Source organism: Lemur catta, chromosome 12, assembly GCF_020740605.2.
Source record: "Lemur catta isolate mLemCat1 chromosome 12, mLemCat1.pri, whole genome shotgun sequence".
In the NCBI taxonomy this organism is placed as follows: domain Eukaryota; kingdom Metazoa; phylum Chordata; class Mammalia; order Primates; family Lemuridae; genus Lemur; species Lemur catta.
In genome coordinates, this window is record NC_059139.1 from 32,379,458 (window position 1) to 32,404,725 (window position 25,268).

At 32.6% G+C, this 25,268-nt stretch overlaps 1 protein-coding gene across 1 annotated transcript in view; it reads left to right on the forward strand.

Annotated features, from left to right (window-relative positions):
* NDUFS4 (NADH:ubiquinone oxidoreductase subunit S4) overlaps positions 1–25,268 on the forward strand; it is a 113,092-nt gene that overhangs the window by 69,370 nt on the left and 18,454 nt on the right. Inside the window, exons 3-4 of the mRNA XM_045566582.1 lie at positions 15,836–16,008; positions 24,719–24,792. Coding sequence (XP_045422538.1) covers positions 15,836–16,008; positions 24,719–24,792 — 247 coding nt within the window. The remainder of the gene's footprint in view (positions 1–15,835; positions 16,009–24,718; positions 24,793–25,268) is intronic.

The following is a 25,268-nucleotide window of genomic DNA, read 5'->3' on the forward strand; positions in this document are numbered from 1 at the left end:
TCTATGTAATTTTTTAAAAATTTTATTGATTTTAATAGTAATGAATACACATTAAAAATTACATTGTACATCATAAATATATACAATTTTACTTGCCAATAAAAAAATAAAGACATATACTTAAAAAATAGTAATATGTGCACATTGTAGCAACATTAATTTGGAAATGATAAAGTATAATGAAGAAAATTAAAATAACCTTACAGTTTTGGTGAATTTATTTCTTTTTGGAATATTTAAACACTAATATCCAACATATTTATGTATAACACAAATCATGTTTTATAATTTTATATCCTGGTTTTCATTTGTTTGCATTATATAGTGAATATCTTTCTGTCTTTAAAATTATTCAAAAACATAATTATAAATGAATATATAATTTCCCATTATATGGCTATACCATAAAATATCAACCAACATGCAGTTGTTATACTACAGGTTATTTATAATTTTTCAAAATTATACATAATGCTGGAATGAACATCTTTACAACTAAGTCTTGTCTTTGATAACATCTTTATTTTAGGATTGATTCTTTGAGGTAAGATTGCTAAATCCAAAGGCTTAGTATCAACATTTTAAGTATTTTTTTATACCTAGAAGTAATTGATACAGAATACTTCTAGAGAAATTTTAACCAATTAATTCTATGTAATTTTATAGCTATGGTTCTTCATAGCCTGTGCGTTATTTTTAATATATATGGTCCAGTTCTGTGGATGCCTTTCAGACTGACACATGGAGTGTAGCAAATTCTACCTAATAGTTGAATACCGTATGTCTAAGATTTAAAAAACAATAAAAACACATAATACATAAATGATGCAGCATTGAATTAAAGTACTCCAAAGCCTAGTACATCCCAAGAATCAACATTATGAACTTATCTATCATTTTACTATAAATTTATGGATATGCTGGTTGATGAGATTTCTATCATAAATATATGTAAAATATTAGGCCCCAGTGCATAGCAATTAGTGCTATATAAGTGTTAATAACTCTTGCTACTGCTACTATACCACTACTACTACTATTACTGTTGTTTAATAATACATTATAACAGAGTTTGTGGTATAAAGAATGTATCTGAGGAAGTTCTGAAACTTTCTCCCTATTCTTTTTTTTTTTTTTTTTCTTTTGAGACAAGGTCTCGCTTTGTCTCCCATCCTGGAGTACAGTGGCATGATCATAGCTCACTGCAAGCTCCAACTCCAAGGCTCAAGTGATCCTTCCATCTCAGCCTCCCAAGTAGCTGGGATTATAGACACGTGCCACCACACACAGCTAATTTTTAAAGTTTTTATAGAGACAGAGTCTCGCCATGTTACCCAGGCTGGTCACTCAGGCTGGTCTCGATCTCCTGGGCTCAAGTGATCCTCCAACCTTGGCCTTTCAAAGTACTGAGATTATGGCCATAAGCCACTGTGCCCAACCTTTTTTTAATTTATTGATTGATTGAGTGAGTGAGTGAGTCATGGTCTGGCTATGTTGCCCTAGACGTAGAATATGGTCTGTCTTAATTAATGTTTTATGTACATTTGGAAAAAATTTGCATTCTCCGATTTCAGGGTTTGGTGTTCTATAAATTTCAGTTAAGTTTTAAGTTGATTAATACTGTTATTCAAATGTTCTGTATTCTTACTGATACTTTTATCTACATATTCTGTCAGTTTCTGAGAGAGAAGTGTTAACATCTCAAACTATAATTTGTCTCCTTCTGTTAGTTGGATCACTTTTTGCTTCACTCATTTTGAAGCTCTGTTGTTAGGTGCATAAACATTGAAAATTGTGTGTTCTTGATGAGTTGATGCTTTATCCTTATGTGGTGTCCCTCTTTTTCGTGGTGCTATTCCTTGTTCTCAGGTCTGCTTTGATGATTCTATATAACTGCTTTCTGGTGTCTCTTGTAAGGACACTAATCCCGCCATGAGGGCCTTGCCCTTATCTCATCTAATCCTAATTACCTCCCAAAGGCACTATTTTCCAGTACCATTACATTGGGGATTTAGGGATTCAACGTATGAATTTGGGAAGGACACAAACATTCAGTCTGTAACAGAGCTTTTCATTGGATGTGCAATTCTAGGTTGAAGGTTTTTATTTTAGCATTTTGAAGATGTCATTCCAGTTTCATTTTTTAAAAATTGTGGTAAAATATTGTGGGAATCAAAGGCCCCTGGCCCTCCAAAGATTCACCAAACTATATGAAGCAAAGGCCCCTGTGCCCATAAAGGTTCACTGAAAAATCACACACATGAGGCATATTGATTAATAGAAGGAAAAAGGTACAGATTTATTTAACGTGTATACAAGGGAACCCTCACAATGAAGATTCAACTCCTCAGTGAGGTACAGAGGTTTTTAGAGAATGGGGGCTTGAAAACAGAAAAACAGGTTTTGGGAGGAAGAGGGAAAAAGGCTTGACTGGCTAGAAAAGGTGGTCTTAATATGTAAATGTAAACCTTACAGGTAGCTGCCCTCAGAGAGACTAGATGGTAAATGTTTTTTTTCAGACCTTTAAAGGTGTCAGACTCTCAGTAAATTTTTCCTGGATTTGGTAAGGATAGACCTGGCTGTATTAACGCAGGTTATCTACAGATGTAATCCCCCACCCCCTACCCCATGATAGCTTTGCAGTGTTACTTCTATCTGTGAGACTCATGGCAGCCATCTCAAAATATGTCAAAGAAATATAGTTTGAGGTAAAATATTTCTAACTTCCTTCAATGTACATAACACAAAATTTAGCATCTTAACCATTTTTAAGTGTACAATTCAGTGGCATTAGCCACATTCATAATTTTGTGCAATCATCACCACTATCCACTTCCAGAACTTTTTCATCATCCCAAAGAGACATTCTGTACCCATTAAAAAATAACTCTCCATTATGCTCTTCCCCATTCCCTCATAACCTCTAGTATACTTTCTGTCTCTATAAATTTGCCTACTTGAGGTACCTCATATAAGCAGAATTGTATAATATTTGTCCATTTGTGACTGGCTTTTATTGTTACCGAAAGTTTGGCATTTGTCCCCAAGGTCACATCAGAAGAACAAGGACAAGTGGTTTGAGGAGAAGGAAAGAGGAGTTTATTGCTGGCAAACAAGGAGGCTGGCAGACTCTTGTCTCAAAGTACTAGTGTCCTCCTTCTGAGCAGAAGTAGAGCTTTAAAAGTTCTGATCAATCCCATCTTTGGCTAAGACAATCTTGTGACTTCTGCCCAGATAATTACCTTGAGCCATCTCCTGTGGTTCCAAGAACAAAAGACATTCCGCTGCCCCTCCCAACCACTGGCCTGAGACAGCGATGGAGGTCCTAGTTCTGCAAAAGGAGCCAGGGATGTTTTAAAGAGACATGAAATATTTTTGCCATTTTTTTTCAAGCCATTTCTTCTGTTACAATATCATTGGGCATAATGTTTTAAAGATTCATCCATGTTATAGCCTGTGTCAGAATTTCATTTGTTTTGAAGGCTATATATAATACTCCATTGTTTTTGTTTATCCATTCATCTATCTGGATGGAAATTTGGATTGCTTCTGCCTTTTGGCTATTGTAAATAATGCTGCTATGCTCATGGATGTCCAAATGTCTGTTCAAGTCCCTGTTTCTAATTTTTTGGATTAAAAAAGTAGAATCATTGGATCATGTGGTTATTCTGTGTTTAACCTTTTGAAGAACAGACATACTGTTTTCCATACTGGCTGTACTATTTTATAATCCCACAGCAATGCACAAGAGTTCCACTTTCTCACCAACATTTCTTATTTTCCATTGTTTAAATAATGGCCATCCTAGTTGGTATAAAACAGTATCTCAGTGTGTTTTTTATTTGCATGTTCTTAATGACGAGTGATGTTGGACATCTTTTCCTGTGCTTGTTGGCCATTTGTATATCTTCTTTGGAGAAATGTCTCTTCAGGTTCTTTGCCCAGTTTAATTGGGTTGTTTGATTTTTTTGTTGTGTTGTAAGAGTTTCCTGTATATTTTGCATATTAATCTTCTATCAGATAGATGTCCTTTGATGCACAAAATTTTTAATTTTAATGAAGTCTACTTTATCTGTGTTTTAATTTTGTTGCATATGCTTTTGTTATTTCTTCGTGAGGAGCCAAGAAATCTTCACCAAATTCAATATCAGGAAAATTTCCCCTTATGTTTTATTCTAAAAGTTTTATAGTTTTAGCTGTTACATTTAGGTCTTTGGTCTATTTTGAGTTAACTATCATATATGGTGTGTGGTAAGGATTCAACTCCATTCTTTCACATCTGGATATCCAGTTTTCCCAGCACCATTTGTTCGTGCTTTTGCCATTGAATGGTCTTGGCACTTTTATTAAAAACCTATGGACTGTGTAGGTGAGGGTTTATTTCTGGGTTCTCTATTCCATTCCATTGGTTTGTCTGTTATTCTATGACAGTACCATGCTATTTTAATTACTGTAGCTTTGTAGTAAGTTTTGATACCAGGATGTGCAAGTCCTCCAGCTTTTGTTATTTTTCACGATTGTTTTGAAACAAAAATTTCATATGAATTTTAGGATGGTTTTTTTTATTTCTGTTAAACATGTCATTGGGATTTTGATAGGGATTACACTGAATCTATAGATTGTTTTGAGTAATGTTATCATCTCAACAATATTAAGACTTCTAGTTTATGAACTCAGGATGTCTTCCCATTTATTTATCTCTTTAATTTCTTTCAACAGTGTTTTGTAGTTTTCCACATACAAATTTTTCTCCTTTTTGTTAAGTTTATTCCTAAGTATTTTATTCCTTTCTATGCTATTGTAAATGAAATTGTTTTTGTAATTTCCTTTGTAGATTATTGATTGTTCTTGTATCAAAGCCAACTGATTTTTGTGTATTGATCTTTATATCCTGCCATTTTTCTAAATTTGTTTATTCTAATAAGTTTTTTTTGTGGATTGTTTAGGGTTTTCTACATATAGATCATGTCATCTGGGAACAGAGATAAGTGTACTACTTCTTCTTATTTTGGATGCCTTTTATTCTTTTTCTTGCCTGATTGCTCTGGCTAGAATTTCCAATACTGCATTAAATAGAAGTAGCAAAAGTAGATATCATTGTCTTGTTCCTTAGAGGAAAAGCTTTCAGTCTTTTCCATTTTCTTTTATCATCATTATGTGTGTACATACTGTGTCTTTTCTTAAGACTGCTTTTAAAATTTTAATTTTATCTTTAAATTTTAGAAACTCAATTATTCTGTGTTCCTATGCTTTACATTTATCTTGGTTGAGTCATTAAGATTCTTGTTTCAGTAAGATTTGGGGGTTTTTTTGGTTGGTATTTTTCATCAATTTTGAAAATTTTTTAGTTTCTTGTTTTTTGTTTTTTTTTAAATTCTGCTTCAATCTCTCTTCTCCTTCTGGAACTCTAACACTTACATTGTACTGTTTATTATTGCCCAACCAGTCACTGAGGCTAAATTTATTTTATTTCCAGTATTTTTCTTCTGTATGGTTCAATTTGGTTATTTCCTATTGCTCTGTCCTCAAGTTTAATAATCTTCTGTAGTGTTCAATTTTCTATTAATCCCATATACTGTTCATCATTTTAGATATTATATATATTTTGCCTTTTATGAAGGCTGTCAATATATTTCTCAGTTCTAACATTTCTATTTGGTTCTTTTCTATAGTTTTCATTTCTCTGCTGAAATTCCCCATCTGTTCATTTTGTCCATCTTTTTTCTTTAAATCTTTAAACATTTATAGTAGCTATTTAAAACCTTCACTAATTTCCACATCAGTATTGTTTCAGGGTCTATTTCTATTGAAATAGTTATTGTAGTTGTGTTGAGTTCAGATTTTCTTGTGTATGTATGCATTTAGTGATAATGATATAATTGATACTCTGATTGTTTTGCTATTGGGAGTCTAGATTTTGTTGTCTTTCTTTATAGAACATTTAGTGTTGTTTCAGCAGTTACTGCCTGATTAACTTGATCCTTTTAGTGATTATTATTACATATGGTATGTGTGATTGTACAATTGCTCTGCTTCTAAGATTTGACCAGTTCTTGTGTCTCAGTTGAATGCTTGGAGTGTTCAGCCAAGTCTCTCCACTGTGGCTTGCTAGAATTTACCATTACCTGTCCTACTTCACAGAGTCTCATTTTACGCAATGACCATGCAGATTTCTGAAGCTCCATTTTTGCCTAACACCTTCTCTTCGACACTCTGCCTCACAAATATCTGAACTGCAGTCCCTACCTTTTCTGTTCAGTGATGCTGTTGTGTTCTGCTTGGGCTTCACCTCTCTACACCTATGCCTCTGAGATGTATCTCCAGGCATAAAGCTGAGACAATTGTAGGAGTACATCTTGAGTTTTCCTTTCAGGGATCACAGTACTACATTGTGACAATTCTTTTGTAAAATTATTTTGTAAAAATGGCTTCCTTAATGAATCTTTACTTTTTTAACCAACCTTTAACAACTTGCTCAGTTATTCATGCTCTCAATTCTGTTTATAAAGCATATTTACAAACATCCTTTACATACTACATATATGACTTACTTAAGGCTTCATTTTAGTGTACTGCCAAACTTTAGCTCTTAGTTATTGAGTTATGTTTTACCAAGACTCGGTGTGCTTATTTCCATACCTGTCTCTGCCATTATACTTGACATTATAATTACATAATTGAATCAATTGAATTAATTGAATATTATAATCTGATGCTATATGAGGACAAAAGAGTTCTTCTGTAACAGTTCTGTTGAATACTTTGAGAAGATGATAAAGGTGAATTTCTAATGATGGGGTTCAAGACACAACCCCAGAGTATGGCACTATGGCATACTAAATATTTTGTGAAAAAAGCAAAAGCAAGAGAGTCACTCTGATCTTCCCTCTGCCTGTCTCTCATGAAGTAGGGTATAAAACCTAAGAATGATTTTTGACTTTTGCCTGAAGCAGGGCATAAGATCTTTAGGTGAAAGGTGCCCTCCCTGTGTCTGGAGGAAAGGAATATCCTTATCTTCAAAGGTGAAGGATCACAGAGAAGAATCTGAACAAGCAGGCCTTGTTAAATTTCCCCAGTTTATTACCATTAAATCATAGCCTTTTTGCTCTACTTTATTTCTCCACCGGTTTAAATGTTTCTTTGGGTCTTCATTTCTTTATGAAGGCTCTTATGTCACATAAAACTTATATTAAATAAATTTTTATGCTTTTCTCATGTTTATCTGTCTTTTACAAGACAGGGCCTCAGCCATGAACCTAAGATGGGTAGAGGAGAAGCTAATTTTTTCTCTCCCTATACTAATAATTTCTGTTAAAGTAGGTAGAGGTAAGACCTTATTAAAGATTGTGATATTAAAGGAAATCATAAAATCCTAGATATACTTTGGATTCAGATTATTTTACAAACATTTTTATATTCTCACTTCACATTTATAAAACTGAAACTATAGGCTAGGCATGGTGGCTCATGCCTATAATCCTAGCACTTTGGGAGGTTGAGACAGGAGGATTGCTTGAGGCCAGGAGTTCGAGACCAGCCTGAGCAAGAGTGAGACTGCCATCTCTACAAAAAATAGAAAAATTAGCCAGGCGGGATGGCACATGCCTGTAGTGCCAGCTGTTTGTGAGGCTGAGGCAGGAGGATTGCTCAAGCACAGGAGTCGAGGTTGCAGTGAGCTATGATGATGCCATTGCACTCTTGCTCGGGCAACAGAGAAAAACCTTGTCTCAAAAAAAAAAAAGCTGAAACCATAATTTGTAGATGGTGTATTTCTTGCTAGTTTATAAAAGAAACAACACTTAAGATTCTAATCACTGAAACTATACTCAAAGAAAAGGCATTGCCCTACATAGAAGATTATTAAAAGGATGCATATTATCCTTTTTTGCATTATAATATTTAAGATGTGTTTATATGTGCACACATGCATGTTTTTATTACTTAGCATTTCCCTTTTTTTCCCAAATATATTCAAGTAACTGACCTGCTACCAGTTCCTAATGACAGAAAACTTCTATTGCGTAGTTTAACTTTTATTCCTGTGCTAAATTAACAGGGAATTAACTTATACTTTTTAAATGTCTTCTTGTAGTCTAGTTTTATTTGTATACCATTGTCTCATGAATATTTCTTGATTAGATCAGAAGCATTCAGCTTTTATTGTTTCAGTTTCCTTTTCAGATGTAATTAATTTCATTTATTACTTAAACTATTACTTGATTTTAAGAAGTTTATTTATGTTCTGTTCCTTTGGCCTAATGTTTATTCAACAATTATTTCATATTTAGTTCCCTGCTGCCAAGCCTTTTGTTTTCATAACTCTTAATATATGCTGTGTGTTTGTCAGCATTTTAATTTATTACCAGGTGCTGAAGAGTAATATTTGATTAAGAAATAACAGATTGGTTCTTTTGAAAATGTAATGTTATATAAGTTCCAAATAACTGTGGTCAAACTTTTTTCCCCACTTTCATTACAGCTTCTGAAAATCTATCAGGTATCCTGAGATAGCCACATGACTTAATGATTTAAAAATCAAAAAAATCCTGGGTTAAAAAGCAAAGAAATAAGACATTTTAGCTATTAAAAAGTTATTTTAAATAAGTTATTAAATGTTATATTTTTATAAGTATTAAAAATGTATTACTTTAATGTTCAAAATACTGGTTTTCGTTGAGGCAGTATTGATCTTTCATTTGTTAAGTATAATGTTTTTTAACAACTTCACTTTCAGTTGTTAAAAAGTTAATAGAAAACAAAGATTGTTTTAAGTGTTTCTTTACAAAAATGAAAAAAGTATTCCAGTAGATTTTCCTGATTTTGGGGGGGAGTTTATTTTTATGTCATTTTTCTAAAATTGCATTTGTCATAAAGTACCTTCTTGTTAGACTTGATTTGGCTACAGCATATGTCAAATCAGGTGCTACTATAGGGGAAAATAAGTAATATCTTTTCCTTACCTAAAAATTACAAGGTTCATGGCCGACACCCATATAACAAAAGACAGATTAACGTGAGAAAAACATGACAATTTTTTTTTAAACAAAGTTTTACGTGACATGAGAGCCTTCAGAAATAAAGACCCAAAGACCCAAGGAAAACTGTATATTTTTATGCTTGGATTTGATGAAGAATGGACAGTCCTGTAGAAATGTGACTAGACAAAAAGGGGGTATGATCTAATGGTAGTAAACTGGGGGAAACTTAGCAAACCTATTTGTTCAGATTCTTCTTGGTCTCTGGGTATAGAGCAGGACCCCTCTGGAATGAGAGTCTTATGATTTCTTATGACTACCTTTCTGGTGAGGTAGGTCATAGAAATTTTTTATGATCATGCTCCATGGGAGAGAGGCAGGAAAAGGTCAGAGAGTGACTTCCAAGGTGCCATATTTTGAGCCCCAGTCCTACAAACTATAACTTCATTAAGTAAAAATCTGAAAATATTTGCCATTCCTATACAATTACAAAGAAATTGCACATCTGTTCAATTGAGATTGAGCAGTTCATTAGGTTTTGGGTGAGTGTTTCCTTTGCATGCCTGTTTCTTCTGGTAGTAGGAGCTCTTACAAAGCAGTGTACCAGTTGGATCAATTTTGAGAAAATTTTGATAATTTTTTTGTTTTTACACGTCAAAAATCAAATTCATCCTCTCCTTTCTAGTTTTGTATGGAATAACACACACTAAATAAAGTCAAGCCAATTAATATATACCTGTTTCTCTGTGCCTTGAGAGTATAAAGGGAAATTGGCCTACTTATAGTATTAACACATTGTTGGTAGCAATGTAAAATTTTACCTCTCTTTTGGAAAATAATTAGATAACATTGCAGAGACTATGGAAATTCCTTCAACCTTTGACTTATTTAATTCTAGTCTAAGTGATGAACGTTAAAAGGATTAGGTTACTGAGGGCTGAGTACAGTGGCTCATGCCTATAATCCTAGCACTTTGGGAGGCTGAGGTGGGAGGATCATCAAACCCAGAAGTTGGACACCAGACTGGGCAATAGCGAGACCTCATCTTTACAAAAAAATTTTAAAATGATCTGGGTGTGGTGGTGCACACCTGCAGTCCCAGCTACTCAAGAGATTAAGGGAGGAGGATCTCTTGAGTCCAGGAGTTGGAGGTTGCAGTGAGCTATAATGATGCCACTGCATCCTAGCTCAGGCAACAGAGTGAGACCCTGTCTCAAAAAAAAAAACCAATTACTGAGAATTTCATTATAGTAATCTATACTTAAAAAGCAATAATAATAAAACATTTGATTTTTCAACATAAAGGAGCAAGCTAAGAAATTATGGCACATTAACTTAATAGATTATTAATGAGACTCATTAAAACAAATATGAAGACTTAGTAACTACATAAAGAAAGGGAAGTTATGTTACATAAAAATAACCAATACAAAATAACTATTGTGTAAAATGGATATGTATATGAATAGTTGTTGGTAGGTAATGCAGATTAAAAAACGGTTGCTATGGTGTTAAGCATATGGATATATGTTTTTAAATTTCCTTTTAATATTATCGTAATGTTTTAACAGTGTCATTTTAAAATTTTAAGTATCCTGAAGGAATCATTTTCGGCCTCCTTGGTCAGGTATTTTCTGATAACTTAACCAATGTTGTATATGACAGTATAATTATTTCATTATATCCACCCCTTCCTACCCCATGGGTACACAGATTATAGATTTCTTAAATTAAGGAATAAAATCTTATCCTTATATCCTTTGCCACCCCTAGGATAGTTAATTTGGCATAGTAGAATCTTTCCATTTGAATTGAAACAAAGGTAAATGATATCTTATTTCTTTACTTTCACGAATGTCATAGGTGTTTTGGTATGTGGCTATATAAAGTTATTTAACATTGTACTCAAGTGTTTTTGACATATACAAGAAATGGAGTATTCAGCCCTTATTAAAAGAAAAGTTAAGTTTTTCTCTCCTCCATACTTAAAGCAACTTATTGACTCTAGTTATAAAACTTTCTTTGTAGAATGTTTTAATTATTAACACATTTTTCAAAGAAGATATTAATAGGATATTTTTCTGCATCCTGGCACCAACTTCCCATTAGTTGTTCACTCAGTCCTTTTAAAAAATGTTCAGTAGTAATTTTCATGAGAAAAGGGATCATGTCTGCACTGTTGAACATTGTGTGCAGTGTCTAATACACAGTAGGTACTAAAAAATATGTTGAATAAATGAGAAACATTCTTTTTGTTGCCCAAGGTAAGAGCTTTACATACATTATTTAGTCCTCATTTTGCCATAGTAAGCTGATTTTATAGATGATGAACCAGGAGAAGTCTATTATTTGCCCAAAATTGAGAGTTGGGATTCCAACCCAGTTTTGACTCACCCCTTTGCTTTTAGCCATTGCTCTACTCAATCCAGGATCTAGGAGTAATAAAAATAGTTTGAGATTGAAAAATGTGTCTCTAGTTCTTTACTTTTTATATGATTAGCAGCATCATTTACATGATCTATTCCTATCATGTTGCCCAAGGCATTTCATTTAAAACTGCACTTTGTAGCCAGGCATGGTGGTGCACACCTGTAGTCCCAACTCCTGGGGAGGCTGAGCCTGAAGGGTCGCTTGAACCCAGGGGTTTGCAGTTGCAGTGAGGTATGATCATGCCGCTGCACTCTAGCCCAGGTGACAATGTGAGACCCTGTCTCAAAAAAAAATAAAAATAAAAAAATTAAACTACACTTTGTTTCCATGATACTTTTGCCCAGTATGCAAAATGTATAATAACATATGTTACATTCCAACACTTGATTCATTACTTGGTTGTACTCCTACATCAATTCATTGCTTTAATGTTTGTTAACAAACAAAAATTGTCTCTACTGGCACAACTCATACTTTGACATTTTTTATTATATTCAAATCCCTATGGCCACTAACTTTTTAGAAGTCTTTAAAGTTCTTCCATGGACAGTGAAGGGATATGATTGTGCTATTTGCCAACTCTGTATTTTTTAACCTGTAAAATTTATTTCGTAAAATATCCTTAATTATATATGAGACCTTTAATGAGTTTCTTGCTTTAAGAATCTGTGGGTTACTTGAAAGGAAGTTTTTATTAACAGATTTAAGACTTTTAATATCTTTCATGGTTGAAGTAGACTATAAACACAGTCATCAAATTTAGATCAGTTTTAGCTCTAAAATATATTTAAACACATGATTGATTGGTAATAGCCTGGAATGGAACAAGTTTCTATAAGCAGTATTTTTACTTAATGTTCTAATATGTGCTCTATTAAAGCTTTTCAACATTGATCCATAATAACGAGCAATTTAGTGAAGTTACTACCAGAAAACCTGCAAAAATTTTGGCTTTTCTGCATACACTGAGAGGTCTAGCAAAAATTCATCCAAAAGTGGAAAAACCTTTCATTTAATTCTCTTTATGACAAGTATAAACTGTTACGGTTAAGTGGGTGGGGCAACCGGAAGTAATTACTAAGGCCAGTGGCATTTTTTGTGGTTTAATAAAGGCAGAAGCTAATTATTCAGTTTTTATTTAAGTGAAATGGTGCCAAAAAGGAGGTTCCTGCAGAGCAGCTGCACTCCTTCACTGTTACCCTAATTTACCAAAGACACAACTGTCACAAACAAAACTTTTAAACTTGATATATAGCCACAAAAGTAAGGAGGCTTTTGTTTGGAGTGCATGCAGAAGAACTCCTTTATACAAATCAACCGGCAGATGACGGACAATGATGAAAATTTGATTCTTTGAAGTCATAATAGTCATTGAAATGTGTGAAATTCTGGTATTGAAAAGAGAGCGGCCAGCAAGACTCTAAATCCTGGGTGGTTGCAAGAAGCTTGCTGGGAGGTTTTTCTGCATTTTGACACTAACTTCCCATTGCTTGTTCTCTGCTTCCTTTGTTTAAAAAAAAAAGTTGAATTCACAAAAGATAAATGGGGACAGTTGATAAACCGAATCATACAGTTTTTATATGGAAAACTAATATTTTGTAATGGAAACTGATATTTGAAAGAATAAAGTGCATGTACATATATAGGCATATACCTTCATAATGATTTTTAAAATTCTTCATTTAACTAGACTTGTGAAATGGAAGGTCTGCTCTCATCTCCTCCAAAATATAAAATTGTGAAAGAGATGGTGTTGAAAGAGTGAACTTTGGAATTATGACATGCATCTTTTCAGTACAAATTTTTATTTGAATGGCTTTAATCTGTGAATTATGATTGATTTTTAAATTACCATTTCTTAAAATAGCATTTGTACATGAAGTTGTGTTTCTGAAACTATTGGGATAGTGACATTATTCCTAATAAGAATATAGGTTTCATGCTTTACCCAGCTGTTTAAAAATTAAAAGTTTTAAAATTCAGTAAATCTGTGTGTATTTACTTATAGGGTAACTTATTTTATTAGAATTTATAGATAGTTATTAATTGGTGAGTGTTGAAGTTCTTCAGGTGCCAACTGGAAGGCTTTTCATAACTTATATGATTTTGCTTTTTTGTAATCATAAAAAATTTATGAATCATTACTTATAAATTATTTATCTTTTACCAATAAAATGAGAAATCTGTAAAAAGTAATATTGACATCTTCAAAGCATTTCTATCTTTTATAAGTAGGTTTAAAAAGTCATAGGTGATGCATATTGCAATACAGAAGTAGAAATCTATAGAGAATATCATTAGTTCAATATAGTTTAAATGGTTTGCAAATGTTTTTATTTTTTTGTGAAAGTTGAGTTAGGTAGCTCGGTGAGAACTTCGAGGGAAAGCAAAGCATTGAAGATACAAGCAGAGTTCAACATAGTGCCTCATAGTTCTTTTCAAGTGTTACTTGTTTTAATGGAATCTTAGAGTGGGAGCTTTAGCCCATTGAAATGTGGCTTAAAGAACAGGTTCTTCTGTCACTAGCTGAAGCTGTGTGGATGAAATGATAACAATAGAGTGTCGTGATGCATTTTAAAAGTGTGAGAAATCAGGTTGTCTAGACTGTGAGAGTGTGCCTACGGGGACTAGGAATTTTAGAGCTTCTGTGCCCTTTAGGTGTCAAGTATGTGAGAGGTGCCAAGCCTCTCTATTCTGTCTTAGACAGCAGCCCAACTGGGCACAGTACCTTATGTGTCTTCTGCAAGCAAAAACAGAGATTCTATGTCAAGACAGCTTAGGCTTCCAAATTCAGAACTTTAAGTTGAGGGAAGATAGCAAAAAATAATTGCCATAATTTGAAAAGACGTGGAAGATTGGTAGTTATTAGTTCAAAATATAACGAGCTTAGCAACATTTTGTAGCTACTTATTTTAAGGAAGTTTCCATCCTAAAATTCATTCTGAGCCGAGTCACTTCAAGTTCTTAAGTAGAGGCATATGCTCTAGAAAGTCATTAAAACTTAAATTCACACCTTTAAAATTATGTGCCAGTTGCACTCACTTTGTTTTTACTTTAACCTAGATGTAAAAAAACTTTTAAAAAAACAAATGTAGGCACATATTAGAAGTGCATATTTATGTAAATATTTATATGGATGATTTTGATAGTTTCTTTAAGCAGATTGTGACAGAGTAGCCACACCTAATTATTGGTGCAGGTGGAAAGGCATTGTGTTAAAAAGAGGATTGGTTGCCAACTAAAATAACTTTAAAGAATTGTTTTTTTTATCTTGTGGGTAGAGGGACTAGTTGAATCAAAAATAGTGTTTTTCCCAGTACATACTGCAGCACTAAGTAGTTATACTAATTTTTTGGTTTGTAGCATTGATAGACTACAAATAAACATTAGCCTCCAGTAGGGGGATATATTATAATTAAGTGAAAATTCAAAAAATGGGTTAAATTTTCTAGTTTTCACAAGTTTACTATAATCATTTTCGTGTTAACTCTTTGTTGTTTTTAACCAGTTATTCAAATTTTTCTTTAGTGAACTATGATTTTAAAATGCTTGCTTAATAAGAATGATATGGTTGACGCTAATATCATTTTACTTTGATGGGATAAAGTATTTTGCCATTACTAAATGCAGACTTAAACTCTAAATTACTTATTTTGTGTCCTGACTGCCACTATGTTTTGGTAAATATATCTAATCTGGGACATCAAAATTCTGTGCATTTGCCAATTGAGCATCTGTTACTGGATAAAAGCATAGTAAAAGAGAGTTAAGGAAGTTTACTGTTTTAATCTGACATTTCTGCAAAAATTATGCAACTTTTATGGCTTACCTTTGCAGAATAGATTTGATTACATCATTCTCTCTTCAGTAGGTTTCACCAAAAGGAGATAAATCAAAATACCAGTTAAAGTTCTTAATTGATTTTAGTTGTTTATAAAAAGTTTCAGGCCTCCTTCTGAAGGGAATGCCTTGTGGTAAGCAGTTTGACACAGAAACCACTGGTAATAGATTTTTTTCTATTTAAAATTTAGTTTCTTCTTATATCCCTTTTATTATTCCCCTTACATTTTGTTCTCCTCTGACTAGTTACATCTGCTCACAGAATAAGAATGTATTAACTACATGATCTTCTACCATCAAAAAAAAAAAAAACCTTCAGAAATTACCAATGCTTTGTTGGACAAAGGGGCCTAAAACTTTTTTCATGACTCCTGTGCCACTGTCCCCTAACACCAGTTCCCAGATATACCATTTACAAATATCTAATAGTAGTTTATGTGGTAAAATATCAGAGTAGTAGTGAAATAAGCCAGAAAACTTATTTCAATTTATAAACAAATCTGAACAGGGTTGCATAAATATAGGGAACAACAAAAGCACAGTAGTGAGTATGTAGGCTGTTTGAAACATGTTTGTTTCTTTTTCTGTAGGATATCACTACTTTAACTGGCGTTCCAGAAGAACATATCAAAACTAGAAAAGTCAGGATCTTTGTTCCTGCTCGCAATAACATGCAGTCTGGAGTAAACAACACAAAGAAATGGAAGATGGAATTTGATACCAGGGAGCGATGGGAAAATCCTTTGATGGGTTGGGCGTCAACGTGAGTACTTTGGTTTAACATGAATATTGTTTTCAGCTCTTTTTCTGTGTAGATTTTTCTTTTAAATATATTGATTTTCAAACTCTTTCCTATACAATATGGTTATGACAGTACTTTTTGAGAGTGTTAGATATCACTGTGCTCAATGACATAGATTCTACATATTACATATATGTATGTCTTTATGTACATATAAGTGTGACTCAACAGCAATAAAGCATAGAAACAATCTTTTTCATACTATTTATTGGATAAAAAATGACTGGCATTGTTAGCACTGTTAGCATACATAGCATACCCAGGCTATGTGTACAGTGGCTCCCTCTTTATCCGTGGTTTCACTTTCTGCAGTTTCAATTATCCCAGGTACAGTGCAAGATATTTTGAGAGACAGAGAGACCACATTCACATAACTTTTATTATAGTATGTTGTTATAATTCTATTTTATTATTAGTTATTGCTAATCTCTTACTGTGCCTAATTTATAAATTAAACTTTATCATGGGCATATATGTGTAGGAAAAAAAATAGTATATATAGAGTTGGGTACTATTTGTGGTTTTAGGCATCCACTGCAGGTCTTGGAACTTTACCCCCGTAGATAAGGGGAACTACTCTGTTAGTCTAAGATACTGTGTAAATGGTGTTAAGAATTTAATTACCCTTTGCTTTAAATTGAAATAAAACTTTATAATTTATATATTTTGATTGTAAGGGAGGGTAGTAACTAGGTGAGTTTAGAAATTAGCTGATTTGAGGGAAACTTACAAATTTCTGAGATCTTGTGATTAATAAATTACTTTTTACAGTACATTGGATTAAATACTTATAGCACCAGGGAAGTCAGTGACCTAAATCTCCATGATGGAATAAGTCCCAAATGTTAAATAGCAGGGTTGCCTCTAGTTAAATAAAAGAAGCTGCCACTAGAGAAAACATTAGCCAGGTAAGGTAGAAAATTGTCATTCTTATTGAGACTCCTAGGACATTATATGTGTCCAGTCTCCAATTTAAGGTAGTTATCAGTTTAAATCATCTGTCTGTTTGTAAAAAAAGTATAATATTTTACTTTCCGGGCAATTACCTGGGAGAGTTTTTGTTAAAAAGATCTACTATGTTACAATTTAAATAGAGTTATACTTTATTAGGCAAATAATATATAGGTACAGTTTTTAGGTATTTTGATGTCCTTTAGATTTTGTTTCATGTAATATATGGAATATTTTATAAATCACATGCTTCTAGAGACTAAAGGAATTTATAAGGAAAAACTTTATCCATATCCTATGATTGAAATATTCTTATTCGTTAGAATCACGTGAAATTTTAACATGTTTATCTGTACCCCAGACTGACTGTAATAATACATTCCCAGGAACATTCAGTAATAAATCATTTTTTATTTGTGCCTTGTATATTCTAAATTGTTTCTGGGTAAAACACTTTATATAAGAATATAAATTTGAGTGGTATAGAAGAGAAAAAGTCATATCTTTTCCTCAATCCATCACAAGACTTGTGGCTGAGGCACCTATAATAAAAGATAGATTAACAAGAGAATAATATACAAATTCACTTGTAAGTTTTACCTGTCAGAATGAAGACCCAGACAGGGAAATCTGTGTATTTTTATGCTTATGTTTGATTAGCTAGGCCTGTTTGTTCAGATTCTTGTTTGTGTCCCAGTGTCTTCAGACATAAGGACATTCCTTTCCTCTGGGAATAGGGTGGGTACCTCTGGAATGAAGGTTCTTAGGACCTACCTCATAAGAAAGAGAATTCTGTTATGTCCGGCTTCAGGGGAGAAGGGCAAGAGAAGGACAAAGAGAGCTTCCTGCTTCTGCTGTTTTCTCAAATGCCCAGGTGCCATATTTTGGGGTAGCATGACCTAAACCCCATTGTTTAGATTAAAAAGTTTTCCTTTTCTATGCTTGACAGAGGTTCACACAGTCATCATTATAGCTCTGCTTAGTCTAGAAATAGCATAAACAATTTTTGAAATATTTAGTGATTATTTAATACCCTGCTGCTTTAAAAGCAAACTATAACCTATTGTGCATGAATATAGAAATGCTTTTATTATATATTGATTGAAAATGAGATATGCTACATGTTTGGGAAGTAAAGATCTTTTGAAAATCTAGTTTTTCTAAAGTAAAAAGTACTTTTGAAATGGTAGACTCTCTGCAGTTGGTTTGTCTGAGGCACGGTTTTGGATCTTTAAAAAAAAAATTTCTCTTTGTTCTGATATTAAGAAACATCCACTAGCATAAAAAAAATACAATAAAAATATCGTGACTTTAAAAATTTGATTATTTTATCTGATTAGGACAGGGACTCTATTTGCCATGTTTGCTGATACTAGAATCAGGATTATATTTTATTTTTTCTGTTTTTGTGAAATATTTTAAACCTTCTATAAACTTGTTGGAATTGTAACCTGAAGGTTTCTCATGATCATCTAAGAAAAGTTTAACATTTAACTAAGAAAGAAACCTGTGTAAAAGATAAATTAATGGTTTGGCCATAGTTTGGTTCTCAGTCTGCTTATATTTCATTTTATGATTCTGTATCTAATATTATTATGGATAGTGTAGGAAAAATATTTAAAACCTGGCTAGATATATGCGGATTTGTATTTTTTTTTAAATTGGGAGAAATATTTAATGAGAAAAAGAGAATGTTAATATTTTAATGTGAATTTTACTGTTGGTCATGATTTTGAGACATGCTAAAAGAGAAATGACTGTCCATCCTATACCTAAAATACATTTTTTCCAAAGCTACAAACTTTCCCCAATATAGGGGATATGGGGCTTAACTATATTCATTTCTTCTGATAGATTACCTTTGGCTAGAATTACCATATAGATGGATGGCTTGGAGGATTTAAGACACCTAACCATGATAATCTAAGTGTATTACAGAGGGTTAGAAGTGTGTAACATAAGAAATATGACAAATATAACAGAGATAATCTTTGTACACCTTTTTCACAGACTTGCAATTAAATACACAGATAGAAAGGGATACTTATTTCATTGAGCAACAGAGGCAGTGCTTATGGAGAAGATAATTTTATAAAGTTACTGATAATTTTGTGACAGAAATTTGAAATCTTAAATATTTTCCTGTAAGTTTTTTAGTGGGAGTTAAGGGGGGGGGGTTGTCATTGTGGGCTTCATGACTATAAATGTGGTTTTATTTTTTAAAATGTACTGAGTAAATTTAATTGTTACCTGTTTGCCTACAGTATTTTTTTTTTTATTTTGAAAGGCCACTTTTGTTCACATGTAGGATTTTAAGATAAAAAATGTAAAAACAAAGATCAAGCACATTTAATTTGTATTTTTAAATACTATATTTACATTTCTTTTCTCATCCAAAGTGGAGCTTTTCTTATGCTCTTTCAATTACCTGAATCTTTAAATGTTAAAACTCAAAGGTAGAAGGTTTATCTTTGTATAAACATGAAAAATATGTTAAGATGCAAAGTCATCCCTTGGGTTTGACCCAAGGTTTTTACTGTTTAAATCTCTGTGATCCAGCTGCGGGAAGGAGAAGATGACTCATCCTTGTTTTAATATTATAGCTAGTTGCCAAAGATGACTATTGGTTATTAATTTCATATATTTCTTGACAGTCTTTTATCTGTTAGGTTAGTAAATTCTTGTCATTATTTCTGTAAGCAGTACTTAAATTTTGATAAAACCTAAAAACAAAACATTTATTTTTTTCTTAGTTATATTAATGTACATTGGCCATTGAAACTCCATGGCCATTGGACTCAATACTTTTTTGTGTTAATTTCATCATATTCTAAAAATATGACTTCCATGTTTAATTTTTCATTAGAGAGTTATGAATCTGTCATTCAGCTTCTGGAAATAAGGATTTGTTCCATGTCATCATGGACATAGAAGGTCAACTAATTTAAACAGAGATGTATACTAATTTAGATGTTGCAAATTCTCTCATCACCTAACTCTTAGTATACTTGATCCTCAAGCCTTAGTAAGTCATCAAAGTGGACATCATACTGAGGCTTGCAGGTAGTCCTAAGTAAGTAACAAATGAAAGTATTGTCTGTGCCATTCTTTTCCCCTTACAGTGCTCTCTCCACATTGCAAAGGCAATTTTTTATTTGCTTTAATCAGATGGTGGTTCAGTTTTTTAAAAATTTTGAAACACAGATTCTGTCTACCTTTCTTCTCATTACTGACTTTATTGAACAAGTAAATGAGTATGTTTGTGTTGTAGATGTAAACAATATAGATATATGTAGAATAAGCCATGAAAGTTACAAGTTACACCTCTCCCTTCCCTTTTACTGCCCATGTACCCACTCCCTCCATAGAAGTAAACCCTGATAACAATTTGCTATATACCCTTCCAGACTTTTTTCAGTGCATTTTTGTTTATATGTAACTTTATATGTCTTTTGGTAAGATTTGATGATTTTCTTAATACAAGTTAAAATTACTCCTAGATACTTTACTTTTTATTGCTATTTTGGATGAGGTTTTTTTTTAAAGTTGATTTTGCGTATAGCCACCTTATGTACAGTCTCTAGTTCTCATAGCTTTTCAGGGGATTCACTTTGATTAGTTAGTCATATCTAAAAATAATGGCAGTTTGTTTTCTCTTATGTTTATGGATAACTTCTTTTTCTTGCTTTGTTGCATTGGCTAGAATTTGCAAATAATGTTGAATTTTAGTGGTGATATCCAGAATCCTTATTTCTTCTTTCCTTCTGTAGCAGAAATGTTTCTGATGTAATAAAATGGACAGTTCTTTCCTAATCTTGAGTTAGCAATAATTTTTTTTAAAAGTCAGGAATGGGTACTGAATTTTATTAAATACTTTTTCAGCATCTATTGAAGGGCATTTTCTCCTTTAATTTGTTGAGTTGTAGTGAATTTCAATTATATATTTCTAATCCAATTAGATATTTTTTAATTGGACATTGATTTACTATTTTTAAGTATATTGCTTAATATGATTTGTTAATATGTATTTAACATTTTTGCATTTAATCAACCAATGGAATTGGTCTATGGTGGGTGGTGCATGCAGGCACACACTGTCCTAAAGCAGAACATAGTTTTTTGTCATTGCCCAAATCTTTGACATTTTTTTTTACCTCAGAAATATTTTAAAATAACAAATCAATATTTTAATAAATGTTATTTAGACATACTTTTCTTTTCTATAGTCTTCATTATATGTCTCTTATTCAATTCTATTTGGAAAAAGATGACCTTCTGACATTTCTAAATGGTGCTAATCAAAGTAACATTTAGGGGCATTTATTAATATAACAGCTAGTGCTACTGAAACTGAACAAAATAAGCTAAGCCTCCCAAATAGAAACTCATTCACTTTCCATTTTCTTTCTTTCAGAAGGCATCTATTAATAATAAAAATTCTCAGTGCCAGAATGTTTCATAAATATCTTTCTTGCAGTCATAGTTCTATTAGGTAAAGTCAAGAGTCAGTTGATAAGTAGGCTCTGTTCATAAGCAGAAAATCATAAAAATCTGTTTCATGTTATATAGAACAAAAGGCAATATGGTAATCAATGTTAGATATTATAATTAATGTTGGAATAATTTTCTGTGTTCATTTTATTGGCTTAGTGGTGTTTATTAATGTCTAGTAAAGTACTTTAAAATGGTATCATTGGAAGAAAAAAAATCAACCTTAAAACTCTGAACAAACACATTATTTTGCCAGAGTTAATATTGCTTTTTAAGAAAAACTTTTTATTGAAATTTTACATACATTCAGAAAAGTATACAGTTTTGTGAATTTTTACAACTTGAACATACCCACACGACTAGCACCCAGATTGAGAAACAGAGCATTTCCAGTACCTTACCCATCTCATCCTTTGTTCCTTTCCAAAGGTAAACACTATCCTGACTTCTAACAACATAGATTAGTTTTACCTATTTTTTTACTTAAAGAGATCATTCTTTATGTGCTGTCCTGTGACTGGCTTGTTTGCTTAAATTTATGTTTGTGAGATTCATCCATTCCACATTATTTACTGATGGGCATTTGTGTAGTTTTCAGTTAGGGCTATTATGTATAATATAATACTAAAATGAAGAATATTGTACATATTGTGTAGTGAATGTGTTACTTTCTAATATGCTAATTAGCCCCTGAACTTTAGTCAGTTAATAATCAAAACAATCTAAGAAATATCAGTAATCTCTGATATTAATTCTGTGATCCCTTATGCTTCTCAAGTTAATGACAATAGCAATGTGATGAATTTTGTTCTAGCAGACAGTTAAATTACTGATAGATCACCTTGAACCTGTGGAGGATTTTTATGCATTGTTAGCATGGTTCTGTTTCAATTTTACACTTAGTCTTAGTCCTAGAATATAGTGTTAAGAAATAAAAAGTCATGGCCTTTTGTTTACCAAGTTCTCACTTGAGACTTAGTCTCCTCTGTAGCAGACAACTGCTGAAGTCTCTACTCAGTTCTTTCAGCCTTTCCAACTATTGGTTTAGAGCCTGCTCATTCATGTGCAGTTCAAAAGCTGCCTCCTCTGTGGATTCCTGCTTTTCACTATTTTCCCTCTAACTTTTCCAGTTGCTTGGCAATCCTAAACTCCATCTCCAGACTCCTTGTACTAATAAGACTATAGCTTTCTCTTTGAGTTCTCCTAGATCCTAGCTTTCTGGACTGGAGAATACCTTTAAAAGAAATGCTATAAACTTGGGTGGGATCCAATGTGGTTCCTCTTTTTTAAAGATTGAATTGTCTCCAGTTTCTTTCCTGCTTTTGGTCATTCTCTGGTCTCTTCAAAAAAATTTCTTCTGTTTTGTCTAGAGTTTATAGTTAGGTAATCTGATATGCTACTCTGCCGTTATCTAAATTGGAACTGCAGTAATTGAACAAATAAAATCTAAAAATAAAAGCACAAATTATATTAGTGGAGATTGAAAGAAAATTATATACTTTTGGAGGAGCGTAGGGTATGAAAGACTTCATGAAAAAGGTTGGTACTCAAGGTGAACCATGAGGGATGGTTGGGATGGACTTCTATACACAGAGATAGTTGGGCGAGTCTTCCAAGTGGAAGGAACAACAAATTGAACTGATAATAGAAACAGCTGGCAATCTGATTTGACTAGCTAGTTACTTCTCAGGGGAGTAATTATGAAGAAGGATAGAAAGTAGTTTTGTCTATAGTTTATTATAGAAGTGCTTAAATGCCAGGTCAGGAGACTGAAGTTAATGTGGTAGACAGTGGAAACTGTTTGAAGTTTTTGAGCTGGGCAGTATGTTTGGGAGATGAACATTAGAAAGATTAATCTGGCAACATGGCGAAAGGTGGATTGGTCAAGAAAGGAGGCAGAAAGATTAGTTAGGAAGATGTTATGGTAGTTCAGAGAATTAAAAAGGTTATAAACTGGTATTTGTAACACACCGAGAAAAGAACTACAAAATATAGGAGATGAAGAAGAATGAGAAGGGTAGAAACCAAGTGGCTGGAAGAATGGTGGCTTTGTGATGCCCGTTGTTGCTATTTAACTTATGTATTTCTTCATAGATAAAGTGAGGATAATGATAAAGACTTTACCACTTTTGCAGGAAATAGAGCTCTGGTCTCCTGGCTCCTGAGTGTTTCCTACAATTTTTTCTGTATTGTTTTTTATTCTTAACTAAGCCAATGTGCCTGTCAACACTCAAATTACTGGATAATATTTATGTTGACACTTCTGTTCTCAGTATAGCTTATTTAACTATCGGTTGAGAAATCATGTGTGTTTTGAAAAGGAGGAACCAATGGAAAATAATCATTTGTTATTAGTTCTAATATAGCCAGCCATGTGAAGCTCTCTTGCTTGCAGGGAAGCAGGTATGATACGTATGATTATAGGGGTCTCTTAGGAATCCTAGAATAGCAACTATGGTTTATGACCAGAACTTCAGCAGCAGCAGCAATTTGTGGGTCTTCACATCAATGAGAGCTCCTTGCTACATATTCTCTTCTGTGTATATCTCATATCTTTCTACTATCCACATTACTTACATAATTTTCGTTTCTGTATTTTCTACTTCTATAATACATTTCTAAGTGATGATTCACAGAATGCTATATTTACCTCTGAGAGGTGTACAATAAAACATGTGCAACAGTGTTCTACCTTTTTATAAACATAAAAATAAAAGTGACATTCTTGAAATGGTATTTTGTAAACAGCCTATGTAGATTCTAAATATTAACACTATCCTAAAATGAAGAACTCAATTGGGTGTCAGATCTTGTAGCTTTATTTTTTTATGCTTTAAAAGAATATTGTTAATGATGAAAGGTTCATTAAGAAGAGTGGGTGTTGTTGCCATCTTTTTGGGGGGGTAAAAATAGTACTGACAATTGTACTCATCAGTAATCTTCTTGATATTGAATTTTAAGGTCAGTTTGAGTAAAATGGTTTTCTTAAAGATTAGCTGAATGTCTTTGCAATTATAAATTTTATTATATGATGTATTAAATCTCTCAAATTTAACACAGAAAGATATTCAAATTATTAATGGTTTTCAAGAGATTATTACAAATAAAACATTCCACTAATAGTGAACTTATTTGTTTTCTAAACATTTTATTTTAATTTAAATATTGATTTTTGTCTTTTTCTAGCCAAAGCTTAATTTAAATCCTGGGAAAAAATTGTTTCTTACAGGGCTGATCCCTTGTCCAACATGGTTCTAACCTTCAGTACTAAAGAAGATGCAGTTTCCTTTGCAGAAAAAAATGGTATGTTTGGTCTGTTTTTATTTTTACAAATAAAGTCAAGATAGGATTTTATGTTTTTAACCTGAAAACCATTTAGAGTATAGAATTTGAGTTGAAATAAGTCTTTAATGTATATAATCAAGTGGTTTTTAGACTTTTTACTACATCAGAACACTCCATCCAAAAAAAAACTGGAAAAGGGAATGCCCATGTAACATGTAAAAAGACAAACTGTGCTCTAATTTGAAGTAGGGGCATAGAATAAAACTACTTGGCTAACACCTACCTTGTTTATGAATTTCTCTGCAAAATTGCTAAAATTTGGTTATTTAAACTTCAGTTGAACATATTAAATATAAGGCAGCCTATTCCAATTTAGACACTTCTATTTCTTACTAAGTTCTTTCTTACATTGAGCCAAAATCTAATGCCTATTATTCAATCTAATAATTATTCAGTTACTTGAAAATAGCTATCATTATCATATTCCTTCTAAA